This window comes from Somniosus microcephalus, chromosome 1 (assembly GCF_052327205.1).
Source record: "Somniosus microcephalus isolate GS21.2 chromosome 1, FLI_Smic_1.0, whole genome shotgun sequence".
Taxonomy (NCBI): Eukaryota; Metazoa; Chordata; class Chondrichthyes; order Squaliformes; family Somniosidae; genus Somniosus; species Somniosus microcephalus.
The window spans coordinates 212,896,625-212,914,583 of NC_140987.1; the positions used below are offsets into that span (position 1 = coordinate 212,896,625).

Consider the following 17,959-nt stretch of genomic DNA (forward strand, 5'->3'; position numbering starts at 1 on the left):
GAACCCCGCTGCGGAGAGCTGGCGTGAAGCTTGCCAGCTTGCTAGCTGTCAGCTGCAGGCCAATGGAGAAGCTGCGATTTAAAGGGACAGCACTTGTATGTTGAAGGACCTTGTTGCTGAAGGCTTGGGGCTACTTCTTCAATGCTTAGGCACAGCTGTGGATGGTTGGAGCCTCTCACACACTTCTCCAATGTGATCTCCTGGGAAGCCCCTCTCGCCACCCTCACTCAGCGCTTCCTCAGCGGAGGCATCTACGAGAAGCATGGGACGCCTTTTTTTCCTTCCCTTCTTGCCATTAGAGGATCTGCAGCAGCAGCAGAACCAGGAACAGCAGGATGAGCACCAGGAGCAGCAGGCTGCTGCTCACTCACCTGAAGCTGCACAGGCCAGAAGGGGCCAGCGCTTGGAAGTGGCTTGAGAGCACCTTGCTGCGCTTTAGGGGGCCATGGGGACCCGTTTCTGCACTGGCAGTCCCACTCAGAAGGACTTCCATGAAGATCTGGTTTCTCTGTTCAACTGATGGCCAACGCTCCTCAAGAGATGTCATTCTCTTATGAGCACTCACCATGTTTTCCGTACCCTGGCGAGTTATCTCCTCCATGGAGGTTGCCAACCTTTCCATGGTGATGCGTTCATGCGCCAATGACTGCACAAAGGCTCTGCTCATGGTCGCTGTGGACTCCTCCATTCGCTTCACACTCGCAGCGACCCTGGAGACAAAACCTGCCAGAGACTCCTGCATCTGTGCATGGAGATCCATCACCTCTTCTCTTGCAGATGGACCCAGAGGCAGAGGGTCGACATGCAGCGCAGCTGAGCTGAGCTGGCAGAGTCCTGCGCCCTCCGACGAGGACTCTCCACTGCTGTCCCGTCTCCAGAATCTGCTGAGGCTCACTTGTGAGCTGTGAAACACCAGGTGACAACACTACTCTATGTCCCGAAGGTCCCCCCGAGGTGTGAGTGTCTGCGCTGGTGCAGGGTGCGCTTACTTCTGCTGACGCTGCGCCCTCAGAGGTTGGAGCTTCCTCTGAGGAGTCTGGCTGCACAGCCTCTTCCTCCTCCACAGTGAGGACGGGGGCTCTGGATGGTACTGTAGGGGAGTTAAGGAAGGAGTTAGAGATGTAATGCCAAGGTTCTTCTGGTGACTCCCAGCGAGTTGGCATCTGCTGACACCTGCATCCATGCAGCATTGGTCTCAGTGGGAGGCCTCTTCCTCCCTGACCTAGGGAAGAGGACCTCCCTGTGGGCCCTATCCCCATCCAATAATGCCTGCAGTGAAGCTTCGTCGAATTTGGAGGCAGCTCGGGGTCTGGCACTGGCCACAGCTGCTCCAGGCTCCTCTGCCATCCTGTATGGTTCGTTTGGAAGCCTTCAGAGGATGCAATGCTTGCTATGGACCTTGAAAGCACCACAAATGATGACGTCATACTGTGGGGATTTCTGACTCGAATTGGACAATTAACAAGGCTTCCCACATGCTGGGAATTAAATGGCCACTTGAGGGAAAATTGCGTGGAGCTGGCTGATACTTTTTTATGTGTGTCAGAAACCCCACATTCGGGGAAACCCGACCATTCCCCACACAAGCTGAAAATCGGGGCCAAGGTGATTGGCAAAAGAACCAAAGGCGACATAAACTTTTTTACACAATGAGTGGTTAAGATCGGGAATACAATGCCTGAAAGGGTGGTGGAGGCAGACTCAACCTTATCTTTCAAAAGGGAATTGGATAAGTATCTGAAGGAAAAAAATTGCAGGGCTACGGGGAAAAGGCAGGGGAGTGGGACTAGCTGAGAGTCGGCATGGGCTCGACGGGCCAAATGGCCTTCTTCCGTGCTGTAACCATTCTATGATTCTATCTTTACTCACACCATCCCTCTCTATCTACATTACCACTTCCCCATTTCACTAGCCACCTCTCACACTCACCATCATCCTACTGCAAGCATTCCAACTAACAACACACAAGAGTAGGCACTTGGGTGGTTTAACCAATGTTCATGTGAAGTTTCTGGTAATGTGCTGTCAAGCATTGAAACCTTTATTTTCAGCACTTTGCGTTCTTGGACAGGTTTGTGTGCACCTTTGGAAGTGGCTTAGTGAGTTGTAGTGAATGGTGAGACATAAGATTATCCACCCCCCCACCCCCACAATGGTGACGAGTGTGAATGGCTTGGGCGTTGTAGGGATGCTTTATGGTGTTGGTGTAGGGTGGTGCCAACCTGGCGCATCATGTGGCAGCCAGGGTGTACAGCGTCAAGTGAAGTAAATTTGGCCATGGTGAGGCCATCCCTGGCAGCAATGTGGTCGGGTGCTGATGCCCTGTGTCTTGTTCTGCATCAGTTGATTGCGGAGAAGGCTGGTATTGTTGTTGCTGCTGGTGTGCCTGGTGCTGATCTTGGTGGGATTCTGAGGACCAAGGTGAGATATTTTCAAGGGCAATGATGCTGATGGAATAGATAGCAGGTAAGGTTGAGATGTCAGAAGCGATCTGTCAATGGTGAGAGAGGTTTTTCCAATGAGGTGGCACTGGATAGAGAGTTGGCTCCAAACACTTGCAAGCTGCAGAAAGCTCAATATGTCTTCCAAATGTCGGAACCAACAGTTTCTGAGCTTTGAAAGTGAACAGCTGTAACATGGGATCTTTTATACAACTTTGGCAGCAGTCAGGTCATGAGATAATTCAATGCTGAATCCATTCACGACATGCTGAGCTGATGTTTTCCCTGAGCAGCGGGTAACCCGTGGGGGAGCACGTAAAATTGAAAAGTAGGCTTAAAAGAACAGTAAATTGAATGTTAACAACCCATTTAATGATTTGAATTGCCTCCCTCGTCGTTTGGTGTCAGGGCTGTTTAGTGCCTACAGACTCGACACCTGGGAGACTTGCGTGGAGGCAGGTTGACAACGGGTTTCCTACCCACTATTAATCTTTGCTATTTTGACAGCTGACCCGCCTCCAAACCCGCCCTCTGAGCACCAGCAAAATTCAGCCCCTAGCCTTTCCTTCAACCATCTATCTATCCTATTAAATGCTGGCACAGTTTCTGCTTCAATCACTAATTCTGGTAGTGCATTCCACAGCCTCATAACCCTCTGTGTAAAAAAAAAAAGTGTCTTTTCTGCCTGTCCTAAATACCTTACATTTAATCATCTATCAATGTCCCTTGTCCTAGACCTCTCAACCTCTAAAAACAGTCTGTTTCTATCTGTCCCAAGATCCTCCAGAACTTTAAACAGCTCTATAAATCACTCCTAATCGCTACTGTTCTGCTGAAAAGAGCCCCAGGCCTAGAAGTTCATTATCCCCTGAAAACGGGTGCAGGGATTGCGATGTGTAAAATTCGTGCTGCCTGCTACTTTGCATGATCGCAGCGGGCCCAAATTCGTGCAAGGCTAACTCCAATTAAAGCTAGCCTGCACTACTTAAAGGCAGTCTGCACCCCTTAAAGGGGAGGTGCCTTCTGCCTGCAACAGGTGCTGGAACTGCTTGTGGAGGCTACTGTCATAAACAAGAAGACTGAGTAATGGCTCAATAGGCCAGAGAAAGGGCTCCAAGGTTCTCAGATGCAGCACTGGAGGTGTTGGTCCAGGAGGTCAAATCCAGAGGAGAGGTCCTCTTCACACAGCGGGCCAGGAGGCACACCAGGTAACAGTCAAGACTGCAGGGAGAGCAAATCGCCAATGTGGTCAATGCCAGCAGTATAGACATGAGGACCTGGACTCAGTGCAGGAAGAAGTTTAATGACCTCACACGAGTGGTCAAGGTCAGTGAATTCATCTTCAAATGCCATATCCCACCATCTGCACCACTGGCCTCAAACACCGCTCAATGCCCATTACTCACCTACCAACAATCTCTACCAAACTTGACTCATACCTCACATTCATTGGCCATTCTTGGCAGGGGCATAGCTGAGCCCTTGGCCAGTGGTGGGGCTGAAGGAATACAAGATGCTGGTATCCTCATACATTATCCTCCTTCTCACATCCCACTCCCCCCTCATCCCACAATCTCTTCTGATTTACAAGCTGCACATGGTGTAAGCATGCAGTTCTTGCTTTCCCTCCTCCCTTCACCACAACCCTACCCTTGTGCCTTTCTCATTTCTGACACCCAAGAAATCCAACCTGCCCAGCCAGTGGTTGAACAAGAAGGAGAGGAGAATAAAGAAAGAGAAGAAACACCGTCACTCGATTTCACACTCCCAGCCACCAGCTCAGATACTGACACTCCGTGTACTTTAGAAAATAGGTTAGATGCAGGATCTGCACGTGTACGTGGTGAGACACCGGGCATGAGTGGCCTGCAGCCAGGGCAGGGGGAAAGGGTAGCTTAGGTGCCAGCTCCCCGGTGGGTGGGGTTGCATGCAGGTTCTGCTACACAGGACTCAGATGAAGACCTCGATGAGGTGGCCTACAGAAGAATACTGATGGGTATACACAATGACATGCTTGGTGCATTAGAAAGGCTGCTAGAAAGCCTGAATGTAATGTTAAGGAGCATGGAGGAGTCCAACTCCAGCCTTACACAGGGCTTTGGGCAGAGCTTGGAGCGCATCCTTTCCAGCGTGGAAGGACTGGGCCGATCCACGAATGTGCCTGATGGCCAAAGTCTCAGCTTCCATTGCAGCATAAACAGAAGCCAGCCAACGTCTGAGTGCTGCAATGGAAGCTCAGACTGAAGTCATGCAAGCACAGACTGCTGCCATCAAGGCTGGGTTTACCAGTGTTGAAAGGGGCTTGCAGAGTGTTACAGCAGTCCAGCAGTCTGTACTCCATCAGATTACTAGGAGTGCTGATGTGCTGCTCCTGGGGAGTGGCAATGGAGCTCGAACCTGTTATTCTGTCTCAGGATGACAGCATTCATCCTCCTACCACAGCCACTCTGCCAGTGCCCTTGCTGTTGCCGGTCAGCCAGCCAGCCAGCCCAGACTGCTGCTGCCCATGCCAAAGTGATGCAGTCCGAAGCTGGGCCTACTAGGCCTAGAGCTCCTCGAGGTCATCCTGCAAGGCCATCTGCAACTTCCCCCACTGAATGTCAGCAGCCTTCCTCCAGCTATGCTGCAGCCACTGGGGTAGCACTGCATAGATGCACTAGGATAGGCAAAGAAGTCACTAAGGGAATGCACAAGGGTGATTAGTTGAATTTTTGATGTAATATTGGATGGATAGATGGGTAAATGATTGGAATGTTTGCTTTATGGTGGCTTTTATTCAGCATTGTGGCCAAGATGATGTTGTGATGACCAGTATCAGAGGGAAGGTAAGGTGTGGGACAAATGTTGAATAGGGAATTGTGGTTGCGTTCACTCATACCGCTGATGGATGGTTCGATCCCAGATATCCCGGCCAGAAAGGGGTTGTCTGGGTTGCCTCCTTCCTTCCGCTTCTGCTTCCTCCTCTCTCACCTCCTCTTCTTCTGCCTTCTCCTGAGCTGGTGGCCATATTCCTGGTAGCAAGCGCTGTGCCCTCATGATGACAAGGTTCCGGAGGATATTGCAGACCACGACGAATCTGGACACACGCTCTGACAAGTACTGTAGGGCTCCTCCAGAGCGGTCCAGGCAGGGGAACCATTGCTTGAGCACCCCAATGGTCTCCTCTATGATGTTTTGTGTGACAGCATAGCTCTCATTGTACCCATGCTGCCCATGTGTGGTTGGGTTGCGGAGCAGAGTCATGAGGCAGGTGGTCGCGGGATAGCCCTCGTCGCCCAGTAGCCACCCTCTGGTTTGTCTTGGTGGCTCAAAGGCTGAGGGAACAGTGGACTGGCACAGAATAAAAGCATCATGACTGCTGCCAGGATACAGGCCATTCACCATCATGATATGCTGAGCATGGTCACACACCAACTGCAGATTCAGTGAGTGGTTATCCTTGCGGTTGTGGTACATCTCAGCTTTTATATACGGTGCCTGCAAAGCCACATGCATGCAGTTGATGGTGCCCTGCACCATGTGGAAGTCCGCTATCCTGGCAAAATCACGTGCATGCACCGTCTGCTTCTCTCTAGTCAAAGAGAAGACAATGAAGTCCTCTCTCCTGGCATAAAGACCGTCCGTCACCTCCGTTATGCAGCAGTGGACGGCGAACTGTGAGATGTTACAGATGTCGCCTGCTCCAGCCTGGACAGATCCCGGAGCGAAGAAATTCAGGGCCACTGTCACCTTCACAGCCACTAGCAGTGCTCTCCTTGCCCTGCTATGAGGCTGCAGGTCTGGTTGCAAGTGGTGGCAGGGTTCTGTGAGCACCTCATTCGTAAAGCGTAGACATCTCAGACACTGCTCCTGGCTCAGGTGGAAGTAAAAGAATTGCTCTTGGAAGACTTTAGGCGGGTAAGGACTCCTGATGAGAGTCCGTCTTTACCCTCCTCCTCTTCCCTCAGCAATTCCTCTTCTTTGGTGCCACTGCTCCAGCTCTCTGTCATGCTGCAGGCCAAGAGTGAGTGCGCCATGACTGGGTCTGACCAGAACTCTTGAATTCAGAAGCAAGGCCTTCTCCATTTGCTGCACCGCTTCCCGTCACCTCACCAACTTTAAATAACTCTAGAAAGCTCCAAACATTTCCACAAACTTACACAGAGCCAGTAGAAATCAAAAAGAAAGTTACTTGAAAATAGGAGATGATCCCTTTAAACGTCGCTGGTGGGGGATCCCTCCTGCTGTTGAATGCATGTTCAGCTGTGCGAGGTTAACACAAGCCATTAATTTCAGCGATGACGACAAAAATGCCAGCACTGGCGTCAAAGCAGTGTTGCACACTGATTGACGTTACGATCTGCCTACTTACCACACTTCTCGCACATGCTCCTAACAACTGCCCTACCGCCCTCACCAAGATCCGGCGCAGCCCGCACCAGAAGTGCGCACGCACAGCTTTTGAAATTTATCATGTTGCTTTTGGAAAACAACCAAACTGATACTGTTAGAGGCATTCTACCATTTCAATTGAAAAAAGTTACTGATGCATACTGGGAAGTTGTCCACAATTCACACTCAGACTGCAAGATCTGCTTAAGCTGTGAGAGTCATAACCCTGGGCAAAAATATCAATGGCCCGGAATTTGCAGTCAGCGGTGAAGCAAAGGCATTCGCCGTTGGCCCCGAAGAAAGCTGCCCACAAAGATCTTGCGATCACTGTGACGAGACGTTTGCCTTTTTCAACGCATAAGAGATATAGTATAGTGGAAATCTGCTGTGATGACAACAAACTGTCTAAGCAGCCAATCACAATGCAGAATTCTCACAGACAGGGAAGCAGGAAATGAAAAGCTGCTTTTATCCCCAATTTTTAAAAATGTTACAGAGAGCAAAACCAAGATTTGGGGCTCTCACATGGGGATAAGATAGAACCTGAAATATCATGAGCAAACTTTTAAAAATATATATTTTTTTACGTTTCTTAAAAATTGTAATTTTTATCAATGTTGAAATCTGACACTCCATAAAATTAAAATTAGTTTTTCAGGGCCATAATATTTGTTAAACAGTCAATACGCTTTTAAACCCCAGTTACACCTAATCCAACAAGGCCTAACATTTAATGGGGTATTTACAGCGATATTACCGCAGAAAAGCCCAAGTTTTCGTCAGTGTCACTGATTTCACAGATTACACTGATTGCCGGCTATGTGGGGAAGGGGGGAGGGGCCACAGTGTAGCCAGTGTCGGAGCAGTGGATTTCCGCCTTAGGATGCGCATGCGCCACACCCTGAAGTTGTAGTGGGTTTCAAAGGGGTAATTACAGCGAACACTGTTCGTTCGTTCGTCGTTATTACCTGCCCTTGCAAATCCAAATCCAGGATTTTGGGAGAGGCTGGTGGTCTTCAATTAAAAACATTAATGAAGGTCCTCAAAGAACTAAAAGGTGACTTTCTAATTACATTGAGTCATGTTATGGTGTTTCTAAAAAATATATTTTGGGGAGGAGATCCTATGGGCTAAAAATTGAGTAACTTCGCTGGGGCGCTACTTTTAGCACCCTGGAAAAATTGGCGCCCCCACGCCGGAAATTGAGTGGTTGCGCCCCAAAAGGGAAGCGGGGCGCTACTGGAAGTGCCCCACATCCCTCTTGGGCACTGTGAGTCAATATTACGGCGCTACGTGCTGTGGTATTACAGGCCTTCCTCCCCTTCTTAAAGGGGAGGGGCCTTGCGCAGCGCGAACAAAGACCCAGCTGGGCCACCAGGGATCGGGAGTGCTGGCAAAAGAGCCCAGCATTCCAGAGAAGTGCCGGGCTCTTGCCAAACTTCCTCTAAGGTTCGCCCCTGCCCTAGCCCTGAACTCGCATCTTTCTCCAGTTTCTCTCCGATCTCCCCTCTTGATCTCTCCCCACTCATCCTGTCCACGAGGCCCACTTCCTGCTCCCTCGACCCTATTCCACTAAACTACTGGCCACCCAACTTCCTTTTCTGGCTCCCATGTTAGCTGACATTGTTAACGGTTCACTCTCCTCAGATACTGTCCCTCTCTCCTTCAAATCTGCCGTCATCACCCCTCTCCTCAAAAAACCAACCCTTGACCCCTCCATCCTTGCAAACTACCGCCCCATCTCCAACCTCCCTTTCCTCTCCAAAATCCTTGAATGTGTTGTCATCTCCCAAATCCGTGCCCATCTCCATGTTTGAATCCCTCCAATCTGGTTTCCGCCCCTGCCACAATACCGAAATGGCGCTCATCAAAGTCACAAATGACATTCTTTGTGATTGTGACAAAGGTAAACTATCTCCCATCATCCTTCTCGACCTGTCTGCAGCCTTTGACATGGTTGACCACTCCATCCTCCTCCAACGCCTCTCCACCAACATCCAGCTGGGTGGGACTGCACCCGCCTGGTTCCATTCTTATCTAGCTAATTGTAGCCAGAAAATCACCTGCAATGGCTTCTCTTCCCGCTCCCGCATCGTTACCTCTGGGGTCCCCCAAAGATCTATCCTTGGCCCCTCCTATTTCACATCTATATGCGGCCCCTTGGCAACATCATCCAAAAACATGGCATCAGTTTCCACATGTATGCTGACCACACCCAGCTCAACCTCACTACCACTTATTGCGACGGTCTCTAAGTTGACACACTGCTTGTCTGATAGCCAGCACTGGATGAGCAGAAATTTTCTCCAATTAAATATTGGGAAGACCGAAGCCATTGTCTTCAGCCCCCGCCACAAACTCCGTTCCCTAGCCACCGACTCCATCCCTCTCCCTAGCATCTGTCTGAGGCTGAACCAGACTGTTTGCAACCTTGGTGTCATAGTTGACCCTGAAATGAGCTTCTGACCACATATTCACGCCATCACTAAGACCGCCTATTTCCACCTCCGTAACATTGCTCGTCTCCGCCCTTGCCTCAGCTCATCTACTGCTGAAACCCTCATCCATGCCTTTGTTACCTCTAGACTTGACTATTCCAATGCACTCTTGGCTGGCCTCCCACATTCTACCCTACGTAAACATGAGGTCATCCAAAACTCGGCTGCCTGTATCCTAACTTGCACCAAGTCCCATTCACCCATCACCCCTGTGCTCGCTGACCTACATTGGCTCCCAGTTAAGCAACACTTGATTTCAAAATTCTCATCCTTGTTTTCAAATCCATCCATGGCCTCACCCCTCCCTATCTCTGTAAACTCCTTCAGCCACACAACCCCACCGAGATATCTGTGCTCCTCAAATTCTGCCTTCTTGAGCATCCCTGATTATAATCGCTGAACCATTGGTGGCCGTGCCTTCTGTTGCCTAGGCCCTAAGCTCTGGAACTCCCTCCCTAAACCTCTCCACCTATCTACCTCGCTTTCCTTCTTTAAGACGCCCTTTAAAACCTACCTCTTCGACCAAGCTTTTGGTCACGTGCCTTAATTTCTTCAGTGGCTCGGTGTCAATTTTTTGTCTTACTCCCGTGAAGCACCTTGGGACATTTTACTACGTTAAAGGCACTATATAAATACAAGTTGTTGTTGTTGGAGGTCACGGGCTTGGGAGGTGCTGCCAAAGAAGCCTTAGTGAGTAGCTGCAGTGCATCTTGTAGATGGTACACACTGCAGCCACGGTAGTGGAGGGAGTGAATGTTTAAGGTGGTGGATGGGGTGCCAATCAAGCAGGCTGCTTTGTCCTGGATGGTGTTGAGCTTCTTGAGTGTTGTTGGAGCTGCACTCATCCAGGCAAGTGGAGAATATTCCATCACACTCCTTAATTGTGCCTTGTAGATGGTGGAAAGGCTTTGGGGAGTCAGGAGGTGAGACACTCACTGCAGAATACCCAGCCTCTGACCTGCTCTTGTTGCCACAGTGTTTAGAGAGTTTAAAAAAGGAAAGAGGCTGCTAATTGAATAGTGATAATGTCACAAACCACCACCTGAAGAGGACATGCAATGAGTTATTCCCAGCTGTGAGCAAATGAGGAGAAATAAAGTTCCAGGTGGTAATATATTCTAAGTATGCTCCCAATATTATTTGGGAATGCTAATACACAGTCGAACCAGTCCTTGGCAACTAGCCTTCTGTTACCATTTTACACAAAAGAATGGCAGCACTTACACGTTCCACCCTTGCAGATTGCTATGGAGAAATTGATAGATCACATCCCTGTAATTATGAAGTGCCTCTCTGGCACTTTTTGTTCAGTGAATTTAACTATACTGTGCTACCTGACTGGCGGCTTTCCAGTTTTTTTTTATTCCTATATTCTGTATGTAGAGATAATGAAAATAGAACTCAATATGCTAACATTTTAGCAAACAATAATATACGTGCGCACAGTACCAGTACCTTGTGGAATAACGTTAATATGTGTTACATTCTAATGTTTGTTTGGAGTCTGGAGTCCTATTACATTGGGGCTACTCAAACTGCTGCAGCATCTGTGTATGTTATCTAGAATTCCTTAAGGTAACAATCGGTGACTTGGAAAGTATGACCCAATCGAGATTCTCACATAATTATGCAATGTTATGGTCTACCTTTAACAGCACCCGTAGGCACAGTAACACAAATGTAAGTACATTAATTAGTGGAAAACCACAGAGGCTGAATATTTTTACAGGAGTGTTTTTCTCTTCGTGGCACTAGGTCAGGTGGTATACACATTCTATTTATACATGGTGTTTGACTGTAGGGCAAATGACATAACTCCACACCGTTTAGTTGTTTGTTTGTGAGCGTGTTTAATACAATGACAAGCGCAGAACCAATCGTATTTGTTCGGAGAAACTGTAACGGAGTGCAGCCTTCAAGCCGCAAAGCTTAAGATTACAACCTGGTGATAATTCTCGGCGCCTCGAGTGTACGAGGCTGATGTACACATAGAATCATAGAATAGTACAGAACAGGAGGCCATTTGACCCATCGAGTCTGCGCCGGCTCTTTCCACGAGTTAGTCCCCCGCTCTTTCCCCATATCCCTGCAAATATTTTCTCCTGCAAGTATTTCACCAATTCCCTTTTGAAAGCTACTATTGAGTCTGTATCCACCACCCTATCAGGCAGTGCATTCCAAATCCTAACCACTCCTTGCGTTATAAAGTTTTTCCTCATGTCGCCTCTGGTTCTTTTGCCAATCACCTTAAATCTGTGTCCTCTCGTTATCGACCCTTCAGCCACTGGAAACAGTTTCTCTTTGTTTACTCTATCTAAATCCTGCACAATTTTAAACACCTCTATCAAATCTTCTCTTTGCCTTCTCTGCTCCAAGGAGAACAACCCCAGCTTTTCTAGTCCATCCACCTAACTGTATTCCCTCATCCCTGGAACCATTCTAGTAAATGTCTTCTGTACCCTCTCCAAAGCCTTTACGTCCTTCCTAAAGTGTGGCAAATTACATGCAAATGACGAGAATTACATCATATGACATAATTCCCATCATTTGTATCTTTAGCAAGGCTGGGCACAAGGGACACCTGATTTGACCGGAAGAAAAATTATTTGGCAGGCTGTGATCAGAGTGCCACAGATGATCGCCATGAACAATCCCAGCATAATAGTAGTGAGTAACCTGAAATAAATATGGACAAAGGAAAAAATAAAATACTAAGAAAAACATATTCAATACAAGAATAAAGGGCTAGAAATCCATATCTGGTCTCCAGTGGGGGTGAATCGGGATTGGAGTGGAACTTCTACCCGTCCATAGATGTGCCACTGACCCTGTCCCAATCCCGTGGGACACCTGCCTCAGCTGGATGGGGGTAGGGGGAGAAAAATATTTCTCTGTGGCACCTTGCTCTGCACTGATTGCCATGAGAAAATGGGTGTTTGAAAATTAAAAAAAGCGTTCCCGTTTCTACCAGGACCAAACGTAAATCGCATTGGGGGCAACAGGGGAGGAACTGGCAGGAATTCTGACAGATTATATATTCCCACTAGTACAATCTCCTTTTATGACATCTGCACAGAAGGGCAAAAATGTAAGAAGTGTTTGTCCTTTACAAGAAAAGGGCTGAAGATACAGCACAACTAGGTCACAGCCCAAATTCCTCCCCCAACAGCCCACTATTCCAGCCAAGTAAAGAGAAATTTCAGGGCTCAAAAATCTGATGCTCATGGGAGTCATTACCATTCACCCTTCATTCCACAAGCCAACATAGGCGGTCATGGAAGGAAAAACATCGAAACTTGATTCTTCAATTGTTTCCAAAAAGTCATTAAATATTTTGTAAAGATGGCACGATACCTCAGTGTTCCAAATTTCATAGCATTGTATTTTTATAGCGAGCAATGTAGTGTCTCTTTCCAACGCTAAAATAAATTGTCATATAAAATGTTTCACGAGAGAATTGGATTTCAGACTGAATTAAGATGTTATATAAGTTGTTTGAATAAGAGGAGACAGTGAGGACATCTTATTTCAAATCTGTTTTGGGAAGAAGTTTCGCCCCAAGTGGCAAAATGGGAATGGAATAAATTAAAAAGAGCAGCAATACTTCAACGGAATATTAAAAACACGGGGCAAGCTCGACCCCGGCAACATGGCGCGACGGTCCCACGTGGATGCGTTTACTATGTGTGGACCTTGCTGAAGTATATTCCTTGAAACAGAACAATGTAAGCATAGTTTTTGTATTGATCAGTATTAATACAGCAAAGAACAATATTACTTGCCTAATGGAACATTAATGTTTCACCATACCTTTGATATTTAAAGGGGAAGTATTGAGAACTGAATGATTGCTAACTGCACTGAAGAGATATAACCTTGTGTGCTGTTTATTAAATTCTGGCGTTTGAGTCAGAGTCGGCTCCCCGCCCCCCAAATGATGCCAGTGTTTATCCGTGGAGGGGACGCTTTTTCATGATCATTAATAATAACTTAAAGTTGTTTTAGACCACAACCTTTCAGAAACGGTCCTCCAAATGAACTGTAATTGGGCGCAGAGGCTCTGTACAGGTAGCTAGCTGACTTCTACGGAGATAGCAACAGACATGAAGGCAGGCAGCATCGTTACAGCAAGATCTACACGGATTACACGCGAGTCTTAGTGTTCATTATAAACTGTAAAAGGGTGTGTGGATCGCATTAATACAGTCACATGAGCTTTAGTTAGAGATGGCACGTTTACTGGTACTTCTAAACATAGTAAATGACAATAATTTCCTCTTCAAAAGTGACAACTGCAAAAACTCGTCAGGAGACTGCTAGACAGGCAGACTTGTTAGCGTGACAGATATATATAGGCAGGGAGATTTGAAAGACAGACAGGTACGGTAGACTGACAGAGAGATCTTAGGGATTGCACCGCACCGTCACATACCTGTTTCTCCAGGGTCTCCTTGCCCATGGTCGGGGGCTTGGGGGACGGGACCCTTTCACAAGTGCAGCCTTCGATCAGATAAATCCCCGAGGGTCTGCTACTCTGCTCGTTCTCAAAGTAGAAGAGCACATTCTGGTAAAGGGCGAACCACTTGTCGTGCCACTTGCTGTTCTCCGCCGTCTTCTTGCTCAGGTAGCCGCGTTTCGTCCCCTCTTTACGCGCGATCAGAGCTAAATACACAGCGTGCCCCTCATTGTACCTGACGCTTTTCTGCATTTTCCGTCTGCCAGATCACTAAAGATTTTTTTGTTGGGGGGCGGGGGGAGTGGAGGGAGATTTCTGATTTTTTTTTAAATAAACTATTTCTGTTCCATTATTGTTTCATTAGAGCCACGGCGACTGGTGTTAGATCCCATTAGCCCAAGTCTGGAACACAAAAACTTAAGGTGCGAGCGAGCGCGGCTCTACTGAAAGCTCAGGCAGCGCTAGAAAGTGAGCTGTCCGTCAGAAGGGAGCCGGCGCCAACTCCTCGGGATGAGAGCAAAGGGTCAGACATTGCGCTCCGGCACCAAACTCCAGGCTGACTGCAGAAACATGACATTAACGGAGAGAGGGAGAGGTGCCGAGCTCAGGCAGGCTGGAAATCATGGGGCTTGGCAACAGAAGGGAGGAGAGAATCACGTGGGAGATCAGCTGTAATCGGCTTTGACACCGGTTTAAAGAGACAGGGACCCCGTGTGGCTCGTCTTCTTGTCCCAGTCAACAATCGAGCCCGGGATCTTGCTCCCAGTGTCCCAGAGACTGGCGCCAGCGGCGCGGAGCCACAGTCTGCTGGAGATGGGATCGTGTGGGGCTCTGCTGGAGCCTCTCAGGATGAGATTCTGTGCGAGCTGTACGGTGGAGGCTCGAGTGTCGTGGCTGGTTTTTCAGTTGACCCTTTAAGTACTTGTTTTTAATTTGTTCGCAATTCTTCATTCGGAAGTTTCAGCCGGCACTTCTTCCACGTATTTTGTGGGTGTAGATGCATCAAATAAAGTGACAGCTTCTGATCGATTTATTATAATATAAACTACTGCTTTTTAACGTATTTTACACCTTTTAAGACAGACAGTAGGAAGGACGACTTAATTGTACCAATTATTCCAGCCTCACCGCTATCTCGCTCTTTTTGACTTTTTAAGTAGTTCGTTTTTTTTCCTGAAAAACTCAAACCAATCAACTAATTTCGGAATCAGGCAACTGGTATAAAGTGGGGTAAAACTGTGTCTTTATTGCCCTTTCGTTTTCCCATAGATGTGTTTTTGGTTAAGATCTGTAAAATCCCAGACTACATTTTTGAGAGAGGGAGTAGTGGATAATCAATCGTTCACCGAAACATACTGTGATACAAATTCTAGATCGGTAATAATACGTATTTAACTGCTTAACATTCAATATTTGCACACGGATTGCTGTAATCAGTTGTTATTACAGCTGACTTCCACTCACGGTTGGGCTGACGAACAGGACGGGAACAGTCGGGACACTGAGCCATCAAGAGGCGCACTTATTCTCACCGTCCCTTGTGAGGGACATTCCCTGCAGCCTGCTTGTTGGCAGCCACAGACTGTAATGTTATGGGTTCTAGCTAAAATAGTGACACTGGGCTCCTAAAATCCTGCCGCAAGTAAACAATAATCTTATAATCACATGCTGACAATTCAAATATGGTATTATACATCCGAGAGCACTCACAGCACTCATTACAAAGATTTATCACATCTCCCCCGAATGTTCCAAAGCAGTTCACATTCAATGAACTTTGAAATACAATGACTTATGTAAACAAACCCAAAAGCCATTTTGCACGCAACAAGATCCCACAAATAGTAATCAGATAAATGATCAAGCAGTCCGCTTCTGGTGACGTTGATTGCAAGGTAAGCTGACCAGGTCACGAAGAGAACTCCCTGCTCTTCAAATAGTGCCATGGGATCTTTACCACCAGAGCAGTCACTCGCGATCTTGATTTAATCTGTCATCTGAAGGTGAGGCCTCCGACAGTGCAGCACCCCCTCAGTACTGCACTGGAATGTCAGCTTAGATTATGTTCTCCTGGAATGGAGCCTGAATTTACAACCTTCTGGCTCAGAGATGAGAATGTTACTAACAAAGTGAAGTTTTAATAACCTTATAAATTGTTCATACATTATACATTTGGACAGGCTTTTGGGGGTGAAATTTGTCTCGGGTGGTACTGCAAAATGGGCGATGGTGAATCAGCCCAATTCTCCTCCATTGGAATCAATTCAAGTCACTATCTCTCATTTTGCATTACTGCCCAAGGCGAATTGCACGCTCCTTGGGTCTTTAAACCACAACCATATCTAGGCCCTTTTCTAAATTCTTGGTAGTGGACTAACAGAAGTAAAGATAAACACTTGCCTCTAATCAAAGAAAGAAAACACTAACATAAAATCATAATTACATTGTAAAACTAGTACCAGAACAGAGAATGCTGGAAATACACAGCAGGGCCCTCAGCATCATTGATAAGAAAAGACCGGTGAATTGACTCGAACTCTGATGACTAATGGTCTTGCTGCATATTGCTAGCTTTTTCTTTGTTTCTGTTTCAGATTTGCAACAATTGCATTTTCTTTTTTTCTTTTTAAGGACTGGTTTTAGGCCAGAACTAAAAAAATTCAACTGTGCTTCAAAATTATTTCCTTCTTACGGTCTGCCATGAAAACTCATTGAGAGGTGGTCAACTCAGAATTCTCTGCTGCACTTATCTGATCTTGCATAAACTTAGAAAATCCACTTGATCCTAACAGGTGACTGCTGGTGGAACGGAGGCCACAAGGGTACACTCCTGCACACATTTTGCACCTAACTTCCAACCCTTGTGGTTCTAGGTCCGAGAGAGCACTGGGGCTATGACTTTTCTGCTGCTAATAGAGCAAAGAATACTTGCCACTCACAGGATTGTACAGTTTTCACTATTAGCAGCACAAAGATATATTTCCCTGCTACGGTGCAACTCCAACATTCCTCACAAGAAGAATGGGTATAAAGCTCCTGTGGGAAATGTGCCAGTCAGAGCAAGTATGTATGGGGTGCACTTGAAATTGGGGGGAAAAAAGCTTCCTGGAGATGAGCCCCCTTTCTGCAGGTTCACAATCCTCGAGGCCAAAGTGATCTCATGGGAAACATCCCAACACTCAATCCCTACAGGTATCTACCCCTATGAAGTTCCTCCCTCCTGGGTTGGAATGACTCCAGCTCTGTCACTGGGCATTTGTACCCTAATATAATAAATTCCTACCCACAGCACTATTTCGAAGAAGAGCAGGGGAGTTCTCCCCATTGCCCTGGTCAATATTTATCCCTCAACCAACATCACTAAGAAAACAGATTATCTGGTCATTATCTCATTGCTCTTTGTGGGGGCCTTGCTGTGCGCAAATTGGCTGCTGCGTTTCCTACATTACAACAGTGACTAATGTTCCCTCTAAGCTGCGTGCGTGCACAGGAGCGCAGCAATCGGGAAGGTACCACACGGCCATTCACAAAGTGTTCCCTCTAAGATACTGCACGTATGCAGTGGCCACTCAGCAAATTTAAAGATAGCATGCACAAAAAAAATTTTTTTTTTTTGGAGGGAACATTGACAGTGACTAATCTTCAAAAGTGCTTCATTGGCTGTAAAGCGCTTTGGGACGTCCTGAGGTCATGAAAGATGCTATATAAATGCAAACCTTAATTTCTTTTCTTAATGTATAAAATTGCACATGGTCCTCAATCTGTGACCCTCCAACTTTTGTGTAACCTGTTATTTAGTATGAATTCTGTATCAAACCATGTTTTGAGAGAGCATGAAAACTTTTTGGAAAACACAATAAAAACATTTTGAAAAATACAAAACATTGAGAAGAAATAAACATGCTTTTGAAGAAAAAAGTAAAAGGACATCCCATACAGTGGACATCAAAGAGAAATCCTGAGGCCTATTGATGGCTCTGTAACTTTGAGGAAGAAATTTAAGGAAGTCTTAAAAATTCACATAACAACTAAAATAATAATTAACGTTGAACGCATTTTCTTAAAGTTATTAAAATAATGCAATAAACTAGTAAGTGCTGAAAACACACAGCAGATCTGTCAGCATCAGGAAGATTTTCAGGAGTAATGCAGAGGGAAGAGATCTGAAGAGGAAAAAGAGTCGAAGTGGATCA

At 46.8% G+C, this 17,959-nt stretch overlaps 1 protein-coding gene across 4 annotated transcripts in view; it reads right to left on the reverse strand.

The window, feature by feature from the left end:
* LOC147124570 (ras-specific guanine nucleotide-releasing factor 2-like) overlaps window positions 1-15,699 on the reverse strand; it is a 361,280-nt gene extending 345,581 nt beyond the window's left edge. For 2 of the 4 annotated variants that reach the window (XM_085989537.1, XM_085989552.1), the window contains exon 1: window positions 13,743-14,596. In XM_085989537.1, the coding sequence (XP_085845663.1) occupies window positions 13,743-14,018 (276 nt within the window). In that variant the 5' untranslated portion in view covers window positions 14,019-14,596. Of the gene's footprint in view, window positions 1-13,742; window positions 14,598-15,230 lie in introns of those variants that run through there. The other 2 variants (XM_085989546.1, XM_085989542.1) reach the window with 2 other exon arrangements.
* Window positions 15,700-17,959: the final 2,260 nt, after the last annotated feature.